The 21,860-nt window shown below is 34.8% G+C and overlaps 2 protein-coding genes across 2 annotated transcripts; one reads left to right on the top strand and one right to left on the bottom strand.

Annotated features, from left to right (window-relative positions):
- Window positions 1-1,123: 1,123 nt before the first annotated feature.
- Window positions 1,124-2,365, top strand: LOC112032995 (uncharacterized). Its single transcript, XM_024065763.2, has one exon. It carries the CDS (start codon window positions 1,124-1,126, stop codon window positions 2,363-2,365), a length of 1,242 nt encoding a protein of 413 aa, XP_023921531.2.
- An 11,560-nt stretch (window positions 2,366-13,925) lies between these two features.
- LOC112033019 (uncharacterized) lies at window positions 13,926-21,523 on the bottom strand. Its single transcript, XM_024065791.2, has 5 exons — window positions 20,983-21,523; window positions 20,075-20,163; window positions 17,464-19,452; window positions 15,867-16,053; window positions 13,926-14,796 (listed from the first exon to the last, which is right to left on the bottom strand). Exons 1-5 carry the CDS (start codon window positions 21,077-21,079, stop codon window positions 14,198-14,200), a joined length of 2,961 nt encoding a protein of 986 aa, XP_023921559.2. The 5' UTR covers window positions 21,080-21,523; the 3' UTR covers window positions 13,926-14,197.
- Between the last annotated feature and the right edge of the window lie 337 nt (window positions 21,524-21,860).

Raw genomic sequence — 21,860 nt, 5'->3', positions numbered from 1 at the left:
TCACAAAACAATTCTAAACATTGAAATTCTTGAAATGATCAAGCAAGTTTAAGTGAACATTCCCCATTTGGATGCTATAATGCAAATTCCTTCATATGTAATTTTTTTCTTAAAAGAATTTTGTACAGTTAAGTGTAAGCTTAACATATATAAGTAGACATTTTTTATTAAAAAATTTACAATAATCATTGAAAATAATAGATCTCCTAAGTATAAACATCCAAGTTATCCCACTATTTCATATATGCCACTACAATGCCACACAAAACCATGCATCATGAGTGTGTGCGCTCTAGTATCACATGTCCAAATATTCTCTCAATTATTTTATTTGTTGATGTTTGTTTTATTTTAATTACAAATGAAACATTTTTTTAGTCCTTTAATGCGCTCTATATAACTTACAAACTCCACCACCACTCATATGACATATTATACTAAAGTTCTTTGTGAGTTAATTTTGTTTTATCATCTAACAAAAGCTTGTAAAAGTGAGCATAACTAAAGATATAATTGTTAAGGTCACAATTTTGTGAAAAATAATTGGTAAGGATGAGAGGATATTAATTGGACTACCTCTAATCAATGTTCATCTTAATTACCATCCATTTTTCCCAAATTAAGATTAGCTTGTTATTACTAGTAATTATTACAAAATTCAAAGAGTGATAGAATATGAAAAGAGGGATAGTAAATGGAAATGGTAAGATGAGAGGATAACAATTTGATTTCCCCAATCAGTGTTAATATTAATGAAAATTCAATTAATCACCAAGTTAAGTATAACTAGTAATTAATAGTAATTAGTATACAATATGAAGAGATTTTGAACATAACAAGTGTTACATAAATATGATAAGTGTTATAAGAATATGAATGTGACAAGTGTTACATGAATATGACAAGTGTTACAAGACAAGTGTTACATGAAATGACAAGTGTTACAAGACAAGTGTTATAAGACAAGTGTTACATGAAATGACAAGTGTTACATAAATATGACAAGTGTTGTAAGAATATGAATGAGAGAAGATAATCATTTCCTATTTAAGGGACAACAAGTTATTTAAAGGGAAATAAAAGAAGATATTGTTAAAATCATATGGAGAGAAGCACAAACAACATGGTAGCAATTAGTCAAAAATTGTTTGGGATAGTCCTTATGCTTGTAATAGTTTTGGGCTGGTCCTCCTACCCAGCAAAGGCTAGAAGATTAGCAAAATTTGAAGAAATTCTACCATCTGGACCCTCTACATGGTCACCCAATAATCCCCCTCATCCGGCAAAATTGCCATCAAAGGCTGATAATTTCGGGATGCTACCATCTGGGCCTTCTACATGGTCACCGACTAATCCCCCTCATCATGTACAATTGCTAGCAAAGACTGATAATTTCGGGATGCTACCATCTGGGCCCTCTACCTGGTCACCCACTAATCCCCCTCATCATCCACAATTTCTATCAAAGACTGATAATTTTGGGATGCTACCATCTGGACCCTCTACGTGGTCACCCACTAATCCCCCTCATCATCCACAGTTGCTATCAAAGACTGATAATTTAGGGATGCTTCCATCTGGGCCCTCTACGTGGTCACCCACTAATCCCCCTCATCATCCACAGTTGCTATCCAAGACTGATAATTTAGGGATGCTTCCATCTGGGCCCTCTACTTGGTCACCCACTAATCCCCCTCATCATCCACAATTGCTATCAAAAACTGATAATTTCGGGATGCTACCATCTGGACCCTCTACGTGGTCACCCACTAATCCCCCTCATCATCCACAGTTGCTATCAAAGACTGATAATTTAGGGATGCTTCCATCTGGGCCCTCTACGTGGTCACCCACTAATCCCCCTCATCATCCACAGTTGCTATCCAAGACTGATAATTTAGGGATGCTTCCATCTGGGCCCTCTACTTGGTCACCCACTAATCCCCCTCATCATCCACAATTGCTATCAAAAACTGATAATTTCGGGATGCTACCATCTGGACCCTCTACGTGGTCACCCACTAATCCCCCTCATCATCCACAGTTGCTATCAAAGACTGATAATTTAGGGATGCTTCCATCTGGGCCCTCTACGTGGTCACCCACTAATCCCCCTCATTATCCACAGTTGCTATCCAAGACTGATAAATTAGGGATGCTTCCATCTGGACCCTCTACTTGGTCACCCACTAATCCCCCTCATCATCCACAATTGCTATCAAAGACTGATAATTTCGGGATGCTACCATCTGGGCCCTCTACGTGGTCACCCACTAATCCCCCTCATCATCCACAATTGCTATCAAAGACTGATAATTTCAGGACCCTGCCATCTGGGCCCTCTATCAAGTCAACCCAATCATGAGATACCACCCTCTCCTCAAACTATGTAACTCAAAGCAATTGAAATCATGGTGAATTAGAGTCCTTTGTCTTGAGTTGGAATATGGGATGTTTGAATCCAAGCTAATAAATCATTATTGTGTAGACACCCCATTTTACGACTTATATTTAACCAATGGGTAGATCTTCAGATTTGTGATACATAACAAATCTTGATACTCTAACGATCATAATAGTATGTCATGGGTTTTGATTGGACCACCTGATCAAAAGTCATCATGCAAACTATTTTCAACGATCATAGCTCAACTACACGATGAGCTCGATCACGTCCTATTTTAAACACTTAATTTTGATTGGCTCTCACAAGAATTAATTTAAAATTAATTAAGTGTAATTTTTTATTGGATTTCATTTTACTTCAATTTTTTAAGGAAAAAAAAAACGTTTTCCTTTATAGCATCTAATCTACTCTTTTTTAAAAAAAAAAATTAAAAAAAAAAAAGGAGAGAGAAAAAGATATGATCCATGAAAAAATTCAAAAAAAAAAAAAAAAAAAAACGTTATTATTCTCAGCAGCAACTTGAATCACATTTTTGGCTAGGAAAACGTTGAAATTTGGATTTCTCTATTTCTGGAAAAGTTGTAGAAAATTGAATTTCATTAATCCCAAATCAATTGGAATTTTAAGCAGAAAGTTATAGCTAAAATACGAAATAGGTGCAGAAGATAACACAAATTTAGCATCATCTTCAATTTTCTTTCAAAATTTCAAATGGGGATCAACATCAAATCTATTCAAGCTTATCTAATAGGCTTATCCCTTCCCTTAGTTTCAGAAGAAAGCTTTTGAAAAAATAAGTTTGTAGAGAAACAAATACATTCTATGAAAATTTTCAAAAAACAGAAAAATGCTCAAAAAATGTTGTTATTTCCAGCAACAACTTGAATCGCATTTTTGGCCTACAAAAATTTGAAATTTGGTTTTCTCTATTTCGGGAAAAGATGTAGAGAATTTAACTTCCTTTCAGAAAACACCAATCCAAAATCAATTGGAATTTTGAACAGAAAGTTAGAGCCAAAATACGAAACAAGTGCAGAAGATAACACAAGTTCAGCATCATCTTCAACTTCCTTTCAAAATTCAAATAGGGATCAACACCAAATCCATTCCAGCTTATTTAAACATGTTTATCTCCTACCTTAGCTTCAAAAGAAAGCTAATAACTTAGCTTTAAAGCTAAGCCATCCCTTCCCCTATAAATAGAAAATACCTCTTCCATTTTCTGGACCCCATTCCCTCTGAAGAGCTAGTAAGAAAGCAGAAAAGAAAAGCTGCAGTGCAACCATTGTTCTTACTTTGGTTGTAGTTTAGTACTTCCTTCCTTAAAGTGATCACTTCCCCTTTTAATTTATGCTCTATGCTGGTAAATAGTTAATTGTGTTCTTTAAGTTTCTGCACATGCTTGAATAAATGCTTCCAAGTCATTATTTGTTTCTTTCATGATATGCTTGGATGAACATGCCTATATATCTTGTTGATATTCCTTTTACATGCTTAGGTGAACACTTCTAGGCTAATACACAACTTTCTCTTGAATGCTTAGATGAACATGTCTAGGTAATTGTTTTACTTTTTTTAAATGCTTAAACAAACATGTCTAATTATTTTGATTTTCTCTATATGAACATGTCTAAGGGATTTTTCTTTACTTTTTTTTCATAATTGCTTGGATGATCAAGTATGCTTAAATGTTTTGTTTTTCTCTTTGCAATTATGTTGATGACAAATAACATGACGATTTTGTTTTCCTTCACATGTTTATATGAACATGTCTAGGCTAGGAATTCCTTGTTTACGTTAATTTCTTGGATGAACATGCCATTACTTTCATGCTTTCTTTACATTTACATTGTTATCTAACAAATTTCACGTTTTGTTGCTCTTTAAGTTAAATTCCCCAACACATTTTTGTTTACAATTCTTGCAAATTAACATGTTTATATGCTATATTGTTTGTATTTGTTTGACATGACATGATATTGGCCACCTTAACCTAAGAGACCGATTTTACCGGGCAGGATGGGTGCTTAACTCCTTCCCATCTCGTAAATTAGCCTCTGAATCAAGATCAAGGGTTCTAGACTAGGCTCTTGTATATGCAATTTTACATTTTTTAGAATGTAACTAGGAAACAAAGCTATGTAATTTACTTTCTTAGATTGTATCTAGGACTATAAAAGCATTGTAAATTTTTGTTACAAAATTGATGTAAATTGTCATATATAATAATACAAAGGAAACATTTTTTTTATAGAGAAGGTTTTCTTATTTTTCCATTTAAATTAAATAAGTGGCAACTCCATGTAAAACCCTCAATCTAGGGGGGGGGGGGTGTAAATTTTACAATGAATTTGAAATTTTGAGCATCACGATCCCACCCATTCGCACAGGTTAGGCCCAATTTGAGAAAAAATTGGCGGGTCGGGGTCGCGGTCTCTCACATATTGTTGTACACAAGTTTCACAATAATGAAATTTCATAAAGTTAATTTTCAAATAAAGTAAGAAATAAATCTTTACAAGCTATCAACATCGGATTTTGTCACTCGACCCCCACTCTTGAAACATGTGTAAAGTGTGTGACTTGTGTAGACACTTGGGGTAATATGTGTGCATTAGTGAGTCACTTTTACTTATCTTTTCAATTTTTAAGAGTTACCACTAACCATGGATTTTCTTGATGTGATTACTCACTTATGTTGAATCCATTTTATCTCCTAATTAACTAAAATATTTCCTAAGGGTTCCTAAACTAAAAATGAAGGGAAATGTATTGAATAAAAAACATGGACTTAGAAATTTGGTTACATGTAGGGAATGTGTTAAGTATCTCGCAACACCTTCATAAGATAGTGAATTGCGTTAAATTTATTCCTAATTTCTACCATTTGAAAAGTAACTCAAGTTTTTTTTGGCAATTGGACCCTAAAAAGATTGGTATAACTGGTAACTTAAAAGCACAATTATACATACTTTAACCACATATTTATTGGAAAAAAAGAAGAAGAAGAAGACATTCTGTAGTATAATTTTAAATGGGCTTACCTCACTCCTTTAAATGCAACGCAAGTTTAATTTTGACATCTCATGCATGCAAAAAAGACAACAAAAGAAAAGGTAAAATTGAGGGGAGGGGGACCTTGTTGTCTTGGTTTTGAAAGCACTATCTTCATTGGGGTGTAAAACCCACTTAGTTGCTATTTTACATCCTCATAAGCCAAAATGATGCTTCATCTAGGTTGGTATTTCTAAAACAATTTGGCAACTGTAAACATTCAGTTGGTGTTTATACTTTATAGAACCTCCTGTACACAAGGATGCAGACTTATTTTTCATTATTTTATTAATATCTCTCCGTTTTAAATAAAAAATAACTCCCATCTCTCTACTTTTTGTCGCTCTCTCTCTTTCAAACTCTTTGTTCTCTCCGGACCGAAGGCTCTCTCTCTTAAACTTTCTGTTCTCTCTAGACCGAAGCTCACAGACCACCACAGCTCGAGCTTGCTCTGCCACTTGCCAAGCCTCCACAGCTGTGGCTCACCTTAAGCTTGCCCTCTTCCTCCCTTGGACCCAATCTGACCACCATAGCCACCACCTTATTTTCTTTTATTTTTCTGCTCAAAGATCCTTCCTTTTTTTTCTTGTCCTTGGGTTTGGTATTTGGTTTAAGATTTGAGAAGTGGATATGATTGTGGTTGTGTGGGTTTTGTTTTTTTTTTTTTTTTTTTTTTTTTTTTTTTGAGATTTGAGAAGTGGGTATTGATGAAGCCGAAAATGAACCTCATTAGTATGTTCCTCATCTATGCCAATGGACGACCTCCCGTACCTGTTGTAAAGAAAAGAAAGCAGTGGGGATCTTCTCGGCGTGGGGCCGATCAAAGATACTCCGATGCTTAAGTTAGCAAAATTATCTCCGATATAGAATCTGTTGTAAATCAATACCCGAAAATTTCTAATATGCCCTTTACCTCAATCCTCCTTTCCCTTTTATAGCTTGTTATGGATGGGTGTAATTATGTCTGTTAATACTGTTTCTGGACATTTTTCTCTTGAGAGTAACGTAGCATTGATTGACACTGATGATTACCTTAATGGTGTAACAGATAGTCGTTAGGCAATCATTACGTTTGGTAACTGTTCTGGCGTAGTTATTGGGTCGCGGTTGTCTTGTGGGCATTTATCCATTCTTTAATGACTAGTGGTCTCCTTTGTCCCCAAGGGTGACGCATGTTGATGGAATCTTGTTCCTTGCTTTTGCCACGATCATGGATAGGCTCGTCTTTCATCTGGATGACCTTTGGGTCGATATTCGTCAGGTATGGTTGTGGTGGTGTCTATATGTTTTGGTTTGGCCGTCGGTTTGAGGTTTGTACTAGTTATGTATGTGTATTGGGTATTGGGTTTGAATATGTGGCTTTGGTGGTGGGTGGTGTGATTAGGTTGCTCGATGGTGGTGGCAGTAGGTGGTGGGCGGTGCGTTAGGTTGCTCAGCGGTAGCTGTGGATGGCTAAGAGGAAATATTTGATGCGTTGGGTTGCTCGACGGTGGCTGTGGTGGGTGATCTGACCGAAATATTTTTTTTTTAGGAAAGGGTAGAGACTGAAATTAGAAAGAGGAAAGATAGACTGTTTTTTAATATAATTTCTTTTTTACAAAATGTTGATGTGGCTAGCTCTTACTAGTTTTTATTTAAACCCACAATTAATATCATTTTTTATTTACCAATAATCACTCACCACATCAGTAGTTTGTAAATTTTTTTGTAAAATAATTTTGTATCTCTAGCATTATTCTACTTTTATTGTGTAGTTAATATTATTTTAATAAGTTAGATGTAAAAATAAAAACTGGAATGTAAGGTATATTATAAAGTGGGTTTGCATAATAGATAAAGTAACTTTCTAGGTGATAAAATAGAGACTAGCATACAGACTCGGATGTTAGAGCTCTAAGATCCTTGGGTTTAATGGGTTTAAGTTATGGGCCAAGCTTTTTTCTCTTTTTTGAAACCCACTTTGGAAAAGAATCTTTGTTTTTTTTTTTTTTAAAGGATTTTGTGAAAAAAAAAAATGTTTTGAAAGCATATTATTAAAAATTTGTTTTAATGACTTTGGAAAGATTTATTTGGAATTCTCGAGAAAAATAAGTCTCAAACTGAAAACAAATCAATGAACATCCAAAAGGACAAGGGGAGAAATATCTTCAGGTAGATCTTCCAACCAAACCCGAATCCCCAACAAGTCTTTGGCCTTTTTAGCTAGAGCATTGGCCACAACATTACAAATTCTTTTAACATGACAGAAATAAAAAAACTGGAAATCAGCAGCAAGGAAGAGGATATCCTCAATGATATTCCCATAGGAAGCAAAACCGCCAGACCCTTGAGATAGAGCATTGATCACCACTGACGAGTCACCCTCAAAGATAACTTTCCGAAACCCGATTTCTCCTGCAAACTGTACCACTCGGCGACAAGCTAATGCCTCCAATTCATTCACATTATGAGATAGAGTAATGGGCAAGGATAGAGTTGAAATTGCTTCACCACGCCAATCACGTATAATAACCCCGATACCAGCCAAGTTCCACGCCTTAACTTTTAAAAGAAGGTTTTTGAAGAGGGATTGATTTTAAGAGGAGTTCCAATGGCCTTTAGACTTTATTTTATTTTAAATTCACATTGACGTTTTGGTAAAGTTTTTGGGATAAAATATTTTCAAGGAAAGTTTTTTTGAAAGAAAATTCCATGGAACAAATTTTGTTAAGGGTTTTTCATAGGAAATTCTGTAAGTCTTTGGGAAAGCTTTATAAAAGGTTTTCCCTTTTGTTTTTCTTTTTCTTTTTCTATTTGAAAAAGGAATTTTAAGGAAAACTCACACGATTTTTAAGAAAAGTGTATTTTTCTTTGATGGGAAAATGTTTTCCATTGCTTTTTAGAAAAAGCTATTAAAGATATGTCCTATGGACTTAAGAAAAATGTATATTTCTTTGTTGGGAAAAAGTTTTCTATTGGTTTTTCAGAAATAATTTCTTAGGGAAAAAAATGGGTCTCATGGAAGTCTCTCGGAGAAAGTGTTTCTTTAAAATATTTACACTAAACTTGATTGATTTGAAAAATATTTTTGAAAAAAAAATTAATTTGAACACAATTTTGTGAAAATTACTTATACTTGAGCAAGCCTTTTGATGCGAGGATGGTTGAATTTACAATACTAGTTATAGAACTAGCATGTAAACCCATTCACAAATAAGGGAAAAATCAACAAAGACAATAAGCTTATACTGAGTGTATATATCTATGTAATGAAAGCTAAATTTATGATACAAATAACCCATAATCTTAATTCAAACAATATCATCAATCATATAATGCATGTATATATGTATGAGCCCATGAGAAGAAAGTGTTGGGATTTATGCATAAATCCTAATGTAAAATCCCATTTGAAGAAAGTGTTGGGATTTCCCAATAATTATACAAAATACCCAAATTTCAATTTATTATCAACTCATAAACGTTAGTTATCTAAATCCCCGCTTACACCAAAAACTGATTAATATCTTGATCTGATGATGAAGAGCTATCATTAGGAGCGGACACAATATGTTAAAATTCTCTCAAAAAAAATTTCATTTCATTTATAAGACTATAACATATCAATCATGACTATTTGTCTTGATCAAAGTGGATAATTCAAATTAATATATTGATATATTTGGAATACATTGAACCTCACTATTATGAATTGTTGCTCTATAAACTTGTGTCACTCAAACAAACTATCTCATGGCTACTTTTGCATCAACTCTTAATCATGAGAGGAATGTGAATGCAAACATGAAATGTGGGTTGCTTTGATTTATACCAGAGTAATATCTTGCACAATTAATACCTTAGTACGTTGGGTAATCATATGTAGCATTGTGGGAACACCATTCCTCAAGACAAAATCCATAATTTTAATTAGAGATAAGAAACATCCCCTTGAAATAGATTTAATGAGAATTGATTATTTGGAGAACCGGCAGATCATTTTAGTAAAGGGTTACTAAAATTTATATTCCATAAAATTATATTCGAAAAGAATATAAGAATAAACATTAATCTGGGGACTTAAGGACTTAAGATTTAGGCTCCGTTTGGGAGTTCATAAGGAAATGGAAAGGAATTGAATGAAATGAAATGTATTTAAGAAAGTGAAAGGAATGGAAAAAAAATGGAATGGAATGGAATTAAGTAACTTTGATTGGATGTTTTAAAATAAAGGAATGGAAATGAATGAAAATGAATGGAATGTAAGTAATCTTGTTTGGGAGCAACATGGAAAGAATGGAATGAAATCATTTTATAACAATATTTCTATTAGACCCCTATTTTAAAATAAAGAGTTGAATATATAGGGGTATTTTGGGAGTTTTAGTAATAAAAAAAAAATCATAAAATCTAATTTCACTCCCTTCTATTCCTCCCAATTTTAGAGAGAAGGAAATTTTGAGGTTTTAAGGGAATAGAGAGGAATGAGTGTTCCCTTCTAACCATTCCATTCCCTTCCACTTAAACTCTCAAACAAGAAAATAAGCTTTTCATTCCTCCATTAAAACTCCCAAACAATGGAATTGAAGAATATTCTAATATGATTTTTTCTCTTTTTCATTCCATTCCATTCCCTCCTCCCAAACGAGGCCTCTCTCTCTCTCTCTCTCTCTCTCTCTCTCTCTCTCTCTCTCTCTCTCTCTCTCTCTCTCTCTATATATATATATATATATAGACAAAGTTGAGAGAAAATTCAATTCTATTTTAATTTGGAATTCAATTGAAATATAATTATGCTCCACATGTCTATCTAATCTAAATTTTTAAATTTTTGTGCCAAGTGAGTTAATTTAGTGTATAAATTGGATTTCAATTAGGGTTTAATTTTGCGTCATATGTCCTATCTACTTAGGTTTTTAATTTTTTTTCCAAATGAGTTAATTTAATGTAGAAAATGAAGAGTTCAATATAATAAAAAAAATTAAAAAAAAAAACCATAAAAAAATCTAATCATATATCTAAATCTATATATAAAATTGGGAAAGGGAGAGTTTGAATGATTTTATATATATATATATATGATACTTTTTTGTGTAATTAAAAATAATTCAAATTTATATTATATACTGTCTATTACTAACTAGATAATATATATGTGGGGGGAAAAAGGTACAATCTAACATAGGGGGCCTAGAGCCCCATGTAAGAATTACTGTGCGTCCGAAGAGAAAGAGAGGGAAGGGCAAGGCCCATTTGGAAAAGGGGCCAGAGAGAAAAGTGATTACAATCCGAAGAGGTCGCCTTCTGTCCGAAGAGGTTATACTCCTCTAATGCGAGTAGTATGGATCAATTGAACGTATAAAAGGTCAAGATGATTTTCCGAGGACTCCTCCTGATCAAGATAAGCTCTAAGTATACTTGGAGACGATAAGGATGAAGAAATATCTAAAGAGAAAGCTGCTACCACCGTATTTAGTGCTCTGCAGCAACTTTTCTGGTCGCATTTATGTGGAGAAGACCCCTGAACAGTGTATCCTCACCTACCGCCACTTACACAGAGTTAAAGGAGATGTTTGACATGACATATACTCAAGTAGATTCACGGATGAGGTACAAGTGAACGATGGAGATGAGGAGAAGAGAGGTTATATAAAGGGAAGAAGGGAGAAGGAAAAGGGGGGAGAGCTTGATTGTAACCCTAAGATCTGTATTCACCACATAATCAATAATATCCCTCTCTTCGGACACCCGTTCTTTACGTGTAAATTCATGTTAGTTTGTGCTTGAGGATTGTGATTAATTGTTGTCGATTCCATAATCAACCTAGCTCTTTCACCCACTCTCTACAAATTCATTGTTTTGGGCTTGGGCCACAAATCCTAACCCTACAATATATATATATATATATAACATCAAAGCTTAGGGAAAATTCAGTTAAAATCAAAACTAAATTTTGCTTTTGTTTGTTTTCCATAAAAATTAAATTGTTTAGATTTTTGCTATTGATATAGATATGTTTGGATTATTATTTTTTTTTTTTTTANTAGGTTAGACTTTGGTTAGGTAATGGTAAGCGGATTCACTTATGGGATGATGTTTTTGTTATTTTTTCTCTAAACTAATGTGTATATCTTTTAAACTGTTTCTATTTAGATATTTTGTATGTGAAAATCTTGAACATAACAAACTCTAATTAAGCTGAACGATCCCATGCACCTAACCCCAATAGGAAATACTATTGGACCAATTTATTCTTTTATTTTGGGTTGTATTTAGTATAATTTCACTAATAGTGATTGTGAATTGATATTATATATGTGGTATTCAATAGTGATTTTTAAAATTATATATGTAATAGCAGTATAATGATAAATATTTAATATCATGAAAATTTCAAGGAAAAACTATTTTAATACCTCTAAATGTCCTGATTGAACTAATGTCATACATATTTAATAACTCAAGCTAAAATCAATAGCACCACTACAATTTTATCATTCCTATGCGTTAGTACCGGTTACATACTAGTGTTAATAAAGAGGCAGTAACTTTCACTATGGATGATTTTAGGGAGGGCTTAACTGCAATTTAGGTAGTCAAGGAACACCTTGTGTAATTGAATAAAAACTAGAGTACAATTATATTATTAATGAAAACTTCCATTGGAGTCATGATTTTATTTTTCCTTTTGGTCCTTCCTCAAGCTACATTTATTAATATATAAAGCTCTTATGGGCCAATCATACAAGTACTTTTAAGTGCTAAAATATTTGTAGGTTTGAAATAGCTCAATTGGTATAATCTTTAATAGTTGAATATTAGATCTTAAATAAATAAATAAATAAAATAAAACTAGTGAGATAAAGAGTGGCGGCACATTAAGGTGCAGAAAATATGTTTTCACTATCCCTCTCAAGGTTACGAGAAATTATAAGGTCCTCATGGTGGACGCATGGTGGATAAGTGACATGGTCTATCATTCCACTAAAAGACTCCTGTTTGTTTAAAACTACTGAGTTAGAAAAAAAAAATTTAAACAGAAACTGATTAATAATAAAGCAATTTTAAATAAGTGGAAGTCTTTTAGTGGAACTGTGGACAGGTGACATGATCCACCAAAGGATTGTATAATTTCTCCAAGGTTACATGGTTTCTAAGGTTTTCAACAAAGAAAGAGCCCACACTCTCAATACTATGCATAGTCATTGAGGTGAAGATCAAATGGTACAAGGTTTGATCAAAGTTTTGGGTAAAGATTGAATAGTTCATGATAATAAAAAATTTAGTTTTCAAAGGTAAATGTATCAAGGTACGATTTTTTAACTAGAACTTGTAGATTCATGCTTGTATGTGGTACACGTAAATATGAAGTAGACCTAAGTTTTGATTTCGTTGCCTATTTCAAGTATGAGATGCATGTAGGTTTCCCAACAGAAAAATGTAAAGTTAGTCCAGTAAAGACCCTTTAATAGACTTTGGTCTCTAATGCCAAATTTGATATAGATGTAACCAAAATCCTTTGAGAGCTATTGAAGAAAGACACTACGGTAATTGCTGATTATTTTTGTCAACTCAAAGCTTCCTCAATAATAACCCACTTAAAGGAAGCCCTTTGGTTGTTACTCTGTTTGAAGAATTCTAAGAAAAATTGAATATGTACTGTTATTCTACCAAAATCTTTAAAAAGTTTGAAGAACACGAAAACCAGAGAAATTATTAGGTCTACTGAAGTATAGTTGAAACGGTTCTCTTATTCAGCAGGTGAGTTAGCTTTTTAATCAGCAAAAAAATAAATAAATAAATAAAGGTGATGTCACACTTATAATTGGCACCATTCTATTAGTTGAAAGTACTAGGAGATCACTTCATCAATCCTTTTGATAGATCTAATAATTTCTTCGATGAAAAAATTTCGAAGAAAAGAGGTACTATCATGCCAAGTCAATCTAAGGAAAGACCGCCCATCTAAAATCCAATCCAAGGAAAGGCCATAGATCCATCTAAGGAGGTATCTCCCTGTCCCACATCCAATCTAAGACCCAATTCAAATTAAGAATCAAGTTACCCACATCTCAAGCTTAAAGGAAGAATGAGTTGTACTCATATTCAAAACCCCAAGAACATTCAAGGCCACCCTTGAATCCAACATCGCTTGTATAAGCTTGAAGTCTACAGGAACTACACTCCAGACTCCGGCACCGATTCTTACAAAGGTTCAAGTGGTAGAGATGGATATGAAAAAGGCATTAAGGTCTAAATGTCTAATTGGCCTTTCCAACAGCCTCCAACACCGATTCTTGCAATGGGACTAGTTTGTTCGTTTTCAGAGAAGTTTGTAGCTTTGCCTAAGCAAAGTATGCCCGGATTAATTGATCAAATACAAACCAAAATAATCTATTTTTTATGATAACTGTATCTTGCTTGGAAGAACAATATTATTCTTTCGGATGAACAAGACAACTAATATAGAGCGGGGAGGGAGACATGCTCAAAGCAATCAATTTTACAGGACAATATGTTGTTTGGAAGAATAATATTTCTTTTGGATGAACAAGGAGAGCTAATATAGGCGTCTTTCTCACCTTCCTTTGACTTTCCCTTCCCACTTATTTACATTAGATCTAGAATCTGATTCTTCGTTTTTGTGTAAAGATTTTGATCCTTCTAATGATTCTCATGAAATGATCATTTCATCACTTCATTTACGTACATGTAACTTCCTAGACCAAATATAGCCTTTGGTTCCAAATCTCTACACTACATGGCTACTACCTCTGCTACTAGCTCATCTATCATTAATTTCTCAATTTCCCTACCTATTACATCAATCTCGTCTCCCAAATCCAACCACTGTGACTCCCTTGTCAGCACCTTCCCCAGAGCGTCTTTATTAGATTTCTTCTCTTGGCATCCCAACATCACATTGAGGCGATCTTGGAGCCTATCCTTAGAACCGACCGTTGTTGCAGGCCTCACCCATGGGTGTGGATCCATTAATTGCTGGAAGATCTCCAGTAGTGCTGAATTTATTCGGTCAAACAGTAACCTTCGTTCAGACCTTGGACAAGAAGCTTGACTATACTTCTCAATTTTTTCAAATATGACGGGATCCACAGGGCATTCTGGAGAGTGCCATGTTGCCATGACAACATCAGGTTCAGCATCGTTAAAACCAGAGGCAATTAAGACATCAACAATGTAGGAACGCTCCCAGCTCTCTTCAGTTTCACCCAGTCCCTTATCATTCGGATGCCCAATGGATCCTTCCCCAACTTCTTCATCACTTGAGACATGCATGGGTCCCTCTGCATATGCTTCTGACTCCAACTTGAGTAGATGAAGTTGCATCCGAAGCCCTAAAAACAGACAAGGCAATGGAACTTGAGTGGGTGAGACTTACAAGAAAGAACTTGCAAACATATGCTGATAGTACGCTCCAAACAATAAGGAGTTATTCATTTTTGAACCACAAAGCAATTCAACTAAGCTAGTAAAATGAACATTTATGAAAGGATGACATTTAAAAAACAAAAGTGAAAGTGGCAAAAAAAAGTACATAACCATTGTTTCAATCTTGGCAACAAGTTGTTAAGTTGTATCCAAATCCCATTAGAGACTTGTATTTGCGCTAAAAGCCTGTTATTCTCGGGTGGGGGGGAGGAGATGAGGACAGCACCGCTTGAGACGAAATTTAGTGCAAATCAGCTAAGGTCATCTGGTTGTGGCATCCTGTATTTTCCCCTAGCTTATTTGTTGATAGATGAGACAAATAAGTTGGCTTTTAATTTTTTTTTTTTTAAAGCTAATTTATTTGCTTAATTTGACAATAGGTGAGACAAAAAGTGAATTAAGTAAATAAGCAGGCTAAAAAAAGAGGATCCCAAATGCACTCTTGACTGCAGTTGTGAGGAGCAACAGGAGTGAGATAATGTAATTTGCAGGTGCTACAAGAACCAGTCTAAGCTCAAAAGTGGAGAGAGTTTAAATGAAAATAGGCTCATAGAGCAAAACAGAGAAAAGGGACTTGCATATGTGATCCATAATAGATGAGCTAGGTCTTTTAGTTAAGGTTTAGCAGCATTTGCACTAACTTTGAATTGCACATGACCCACACTTATGATCAGAACTGTATAATTCACTCAACAGTGAGGCCACAACAAGCAGCAGAAAATAACAATTTTTGTCCCTTTGTGCATCACGCTATATAAAATGACTAATTAACTTCAAATTTTGTATCATCTTTGAAATTTTAGAATTTTAAATACAATATTTTACTCATTTTTATACATAATACTTGCTTTCACGGCAGTCTAAATGAAAAATGAACACATAGATATTCTATGAAAAATGGAATGCCATTATGTTGATTACTAGAGGGATCTAAACACAAACTAAGAATTCGAAAATAAATGGTATTTGAAGTTACCATTGAGATCAGCATTGAGACTCTCAAAGCATTCAGAACATGATGAAAGATCATCTGTAAAAGGAGCTTCCAAGACTGAAACTGGACTGGGCTGATCAGCCTCCTTAGAGCTTACTGGAGATTCTAGTCCAGGTGAAGGGTGGAGCAAGGGGACTGAACCTTCCTCGGATGGCCCAATGGGTGGTTCCTGAAATATCATGAAATATTGAGAAACCTTAATATCCTTGATGCAAAATTGAAGGTGCATAAGTAACACATACTTTTTATTTTTTTTATTAATAAGTAATGCATCACCACAAGGGTAAACCCATGACCTCACTCTCAATCATGTTATTATGAAGGAAGGATGTGGCATTTGAACTAGAACTCATCAGCAGAAATAAAACTCAACACAAAATTTTGAGGGAATATCTAACATGCATCTACATACATGTATGCAAATTCTGTATAGCTAATGCAAATGAGATCTCCAGTTAAGCTGTAAATCATTCACTAATTCATTATAATTTTCTATTACAGAAACCACTGCCCAGCAGATTTGATGAGCATCTGGAAAACAGCAAATCTTTTAACAAAACTTTTACATGGAACAGTATGATTCTAGTACTACTTAGTAATTATTTTTAGGGTATGAAGAGTTTTGAAGATAACACAAATGTGCAGACCAGAGGCCTCTATCCATGGTGGCATGATTAGTGGTATTCCTTGAATCTATCCTAGACTAGGATATAAGTTGTCATGGTCCTCATGGAATGCTTATTATTCTAAAATCACAGGAATAAACATCACTTAAACCTCTAGTTTTATAAATTGTGAAGCACCTCAAACAGTTAAAAAACAATACAGTAGTTAAAGATTGCAACTTTAAAATCAAAAGTATAAATTTTGAATCCTTATCTCACATGAATGACTAGTATATGTGCCCCAACACATGTAGACACAGTCTTCAAAAAAATGCTCCATGTATACCAAAAGACTACTGCAATGCATAAAAACGTCCCTGACCTCATAGGTAATGATGTGGATTTTTTTTTTTAAAAGGGTTATGTTAATCAGATTATCTAGGCATTTGGATCACACACACAAACCCATATGTATACATATATTTGAATTCTTTAATATTAAATCAATCTAACTTGAAATATATGTGCTCCATAGCAGCATTTCACAACTTGAAGTTCTGGGTAGATCAAATCATACATAAAAACTCTGAAAGAATCAAAGCAAAAGGAAAGCATAACCAACACACAGATTGAAAAATTAATTGAAAGAGGGGAAAAAAAGAGTCAAACTTAACATACAAAACTATTTAACATCCATTAAAGTGATACTAAAGTCCAGTTGAACAAAAAGAGATAAACACACAGATAAAGGCTTATCACAGATTAGCAATGACCCATATGCAACTGTTTAATTTTCTGAAAAAAGAGGTAATTACAAAAGGGAAAAAGAAGAAGTGATTTAATGGGCTGATTCAGTTATCATTAGCTATGATATATCGGAAGGAATTTATTGCAAAAAATTTTACTGTCATTATTGCATTAGTGATATGCAGTGAAGAATCTAAACACCAGCCAGAAAATGTTATAAACCAAACCTGTGGAATTAAGATATCTTGGCCACCAGCAGATATATCTTTAACAACACAAGCTGATACGTTTGATAGCAACTCCTCAGGAAATTTAGAAGCCATAGTCATATTGTCACATCCCACATTGACCACATTTTCAGGAACTGGACTCATATCATTGACATTACTAACTAATGTCTCAAAGATCAACGCATCTTCTTCATATGGATCCTTCTTTTCAAGGGTGCTCTTCATTTGATTCTGATTTGTATGAATCTCTGCTGGAAATGCATTGCTTTCCCTAACCATGCAGCTAGAAGAATGAGATTTCTTAGTACTGGATTTTGAGTTTCTAGGAACTGACACATCTCTCCAATCAGAATGACCCTTTATTCTCCTGCTCCTTTCTTTCTTCAAAGCCTCTTTTGGCATTAGATACCTGTCATCACAAAGAGTTTCACGGCGCATGCTTCTCTTAGGACTTCCAAAGGCAGTAGAAGAAGCAGGAAGAGACCTTGATCTTGATAACTTTCTGACACACCCATTCTTCCATCCATCCCTACTGCTAATTCCCAAGGGTTCAACCCACCTAGTAGACCCATCATCACTAGAAAATTTTCCACTGTTTCCATCCTCACCAATCATGCCATCAAAATTTGCTGGTATCGATTCCTTTTCGGGGATAGAAAGCATTTCAGCCAGTGTGCTGCCCCTGCCAAGCTCTCCCAACTCTTGAGACCTGTGAGTCATTTTCCACCTCTCTGAGAGTCTCTTCTTGGCCTCTCTACTGACGGAGGATTCAGTCGAACGGGAAGATGAAGGCTTGTATTGGTTACTCAAGTCAAAAGAATTTCTGGAAGGCACCATAATCACCTCTGATTCATTTCCAGACATGTCACATGAACTCTCATCCCCAGCATATCCTCTAAGCCCAGCAGATGAAAAATTCATAGAACCACTGCAAAAGCTATTTCTCATTTGCCTAGTTATTTCTCTAGCAATTTCTCTAGATTCTCTGGAGTTATGCCTTGAAAGCCCAACATTATCAGAAAATTTCTTCGTTCCATGTGTGTCTCCCTCCCTATTTTTAATATTCGGAAATTCCAAGTGCACCCTACAATCTGAAAGAAAAGCATGTGAAGACCTAGGTGATGACACAGATTTTGCACAATTCTGGGCCTTCCCAAGGTTTGGTTTTAGAACAACTATCCTGGTAGGTAGAGTGGCCAACTCATCATTGCCTTCAAATCGAATTTTTGATGAATTGGGAGAAGTACAAGTAGCATGCCTGCTGTTAGAGTGGCTAAATTGACCATCACGATGCTTCTGAGATCTACTGTAATTCTTCCACGGAGTTTGTCTATCTGATTTCCCAAGGTCACTGCTTTCATAATGCTGAGCATCTGACTTCATAGCTGATATGCGACCACAATGAGTTTGGGGAGGAGCACCCTGCATATCATGCAAATGCTTTGTGAACAACGAATCCGGTTGATGAAGAAATTTCAGCAGAAGATCCTTGTTGGAGTCTAGCACCTCAAGTGCATCATGGAACTCCTTTGAATCCTGTAACTTCTGATCAGTTGAAAGGCGCTTAGCATCCATGAACTTCTGCTGAATAAATGCCATCTCAGCATCAGTAAGATTCGAGTTCGTCATCCCTTGCGATAAGCAACCGCTACTCCTCATATTTGAGGTTTCCAAAACCTCAAATACATCCTTAAATTCTTGCTGCTCCTTTGAGTTACTCCTAGACGATTGACAGTCATAAAATGTGCCACTCTTTGGAGCTTTCTCTACTGATGTTGCTCTTTTTATAGAGATATCTGAGGACATTTTTTGTTGTTTATGAGCAAGCTGCTGAGGTGGCAACCCATCTAGACCCATCAATTTTGCAATAACACTTGGAGACCTTCTTTTGGATTCGGTTTCTCTCGACATCTCTTCTGCCAATAACTTTTTCATAGGAGTTACAACAGCTTGTTTTGAAGATCTCCACCCCAGTTCAAACGTAAACTGCAAAGGTCAAATGTGTTTGAACATAGCCATCAGGTCAGTATTTTATTATTCAATACATAATTAAAAAGAAAAACAGAGAAAATATTAAAGAGGAAAATTGAGAATCACTCAAAAAAGGAGCGTCTTCAAAGACTTACAAACGGAGACTCCTGATCCAAAAAATCAACAATGGAACTACTACATTATACATCTATTAACAACCATCACATTCCTTTTAATAAGGTTATTTAAGGTAAGTAGGCTGCTGTTGATACAAAGAAAGCAAGCATACACGGTACGTTACTACCCCATACCCCTTTCCAAGGAGAAAGTACTTAATATCAAATAATACCACATCAACTGTATCAAAATCCAATTAAATGAGAGACACGTGTGTAAAAAATAACTACCCACTAAATTGTTGGATTTTGATACGGCTAACATCATATCATTTGATACTAAATTACTTTTTTCATTCTGAAGGCTCGGGAGACTTTGTCTTTTCCTAATGATTAACTCAGCAAGCTTGCTTCTCCACTTTTTTTATATCTTTGATAAGTTTGTTTCTCTACTAATATGACCAAAAAAAAAAAACTAAACTTATAAAGCACAATGAACACAAACAAGAAAAGGTGCGCACCGAATCTTCGTCAGTAAAACCACTACTGCACGAACTAGAATCGGAAGCCAATTTTGGAAAGTTTCTCTGCATCAGAACTTGCCTGCTTTCTGAAAATGAATCCATATAATATTAGCAAGATCATCCAAGAGTAGTAAAAGTGGGGAAGGTTCTTATTCACAACTTTAAAAAATAATAATAATTATATGAAAGAGAATGCTTTTAAAGAGCACTCAGTAATCAAGCTGGCGATGCAATGATATCTCATCATATCTCTAGAATTTTCATTATGGAAGCAAAAACAAAATCATGCTGATTCCACTACAGAAAAAAGTCACACTTGCCTATTCGGAAAATTGCTTTATCAAAAGCACGAGCATAGCCAAGACTAAAAAAAACCTAGCTCATGATCTCTACGTTGCACAAATGGTACTATCAAATCAAAAAGAAAATGAGCTTTTTTAAGAAAAAAATTTACTCAGAAATTAAAATTTCACATCTTTACCATTTTCAACTGTTTTATTTAATTTTAATTATCGCATTTTCGGAAAGCTAAAGGAATTTAAAAACACGAAGAATTTCGATTTCCTTCTTCTTTTTTCCCTAATTTTATTGAGTTTTCTCAGCGACCAAACGGCGGGACAGGCTCCGACTGGTAGCTAAGAAAATGCAAGAAACAAAAAACAAAAACAAAACAAAATAATAACACATTATAAAAATAAAAAATAATAAAAAAATATCATACATTTTTTTAATCATCTGAGCCTAATTTAAATGTACGGCTCTGCTTTCAAACATGAAAATGAATATAAAATTTGTCATTTTCAAAATATGTTTTTTGGATTTCTCGGTAACCAAACAGAGTGAAAAACATAAGAAGTGAAAGTAAAAAAAACAAAAAAAAAACAAAAACAAAAAGACAATCTGACCTTCCTGGTGAGCTCGTTCAGCGGAGTAAAACCTATCGGAGGAGCTCCGATCAGCAATGCTAGTAATCTTGGACCTCTTTTGCCGAAATTTCTCCATTCTCCACGCTCATCGAAAGCACATTTCCTTTCAGACTAAGGAGAAAAAACCAAGCACACAGTAATCTAGATCCGAAATCACGGAAAAGAAGCTCGCGAGAAAGCAAAGAGGAGACAAAAAAGGAACCGAGAGAAAAAGTAGAAGAATTTCAAAACCCTAAGAAAGAGCTTTTCATTGGTTTTAGCTCATATTCATTCAGAAAACAGCTTTAAAAATCCAAAATCCAGATCTTATAGAGAGAGAGAGAGAGTCAAATTAAGTTTGCATAGTCGCGAGGGAAACTAGAGAGAGAGAGGACGGCGAGTATTAATGAGGGGTCCGTTAGAAACCGTGGATGAAGAGCGGGGTGGGTGAGGAGAGTGAGTGAGTGAGTGGGTCTAGTAAGTTTTGTTTTTGAACTTTCAAATACCGATAGAGTGACAGAGGGACATGGAGTCTCTGGGCGGGCAAGTGGCCTGTGTTACTGTTTACTGTTTACTGATATCTAGGCCCCGTTTGGTACGCCATTTCAAACAACATTTTTTAGTTTTTAAATAGCATTTCACGCATTTCAACATACTTTTTCACCCACACGTATTTCAAAAAACAATAAACAACAATTTTCAAACTACTCTACCAAACACCCTCCTAATATCTATTTCTATTACGCTCTGATGTGGCCGTGCCATCCCACTCAACGTGTCCCCTTATTACAATGCCACGTAGGTTTCTTTGCTTTTTTTCCCAACGTGTCCATTTGTTACTGGAAGGTATTGATTACGGCAAGCTCGTCTTAAAAAAT

This window comes from Quercus suber, unplaced genomic scaffold (genome assembly GCF_002906115.3).
Source record: "Quercus suber isolate HL8 unplaced genomic scaffold, Cork oak 2.0 scaffold_1176, whole genome shotgun sequence".
Taxonomy (NCBI): domain Eukaryota; kingdom Viridiplantae; phylum Streptophyta; class Magnoliopsida; order Fagales; family Fagaceae; genus Quercus; species Quercus suber.
This window is presented reverse-complemented; position numbering and strand designations above follow the sequence as displayed.

Excerpts from the sequence above, each read along its gene's own strand:
- LOC112032995 (XM_024065763.2), top strand. The coding sequence starts at position 1,124 with ATGGTAGCAATTAGTCAAAAATTGTTTGGGATAGTCCTTATGCTTGTA.
- LOC112033019 (XM_024065791.2), bottom strand. The coding sequence starts at position 21,079 with ATGGAGAAATTTCGGCAAAAGAGGTCCAAGATTACTAGCATTGCTGAT. Across the intron at positions 19,453-20,074 it reads GTTTTACTGACGAAGATTCG|TTTACGTTTGAACTGGGGTG; the intron begins GTGCGCACCTTT and ends TGACCTTTGCAG. Across the intron at positions 16,054-17,463 it reads AAGATATCTTAATTCCACAG|GAACCACCCATTGGGCCATC; the intron begins GTTTGGTTTATA and ends ATGATATTTCAG.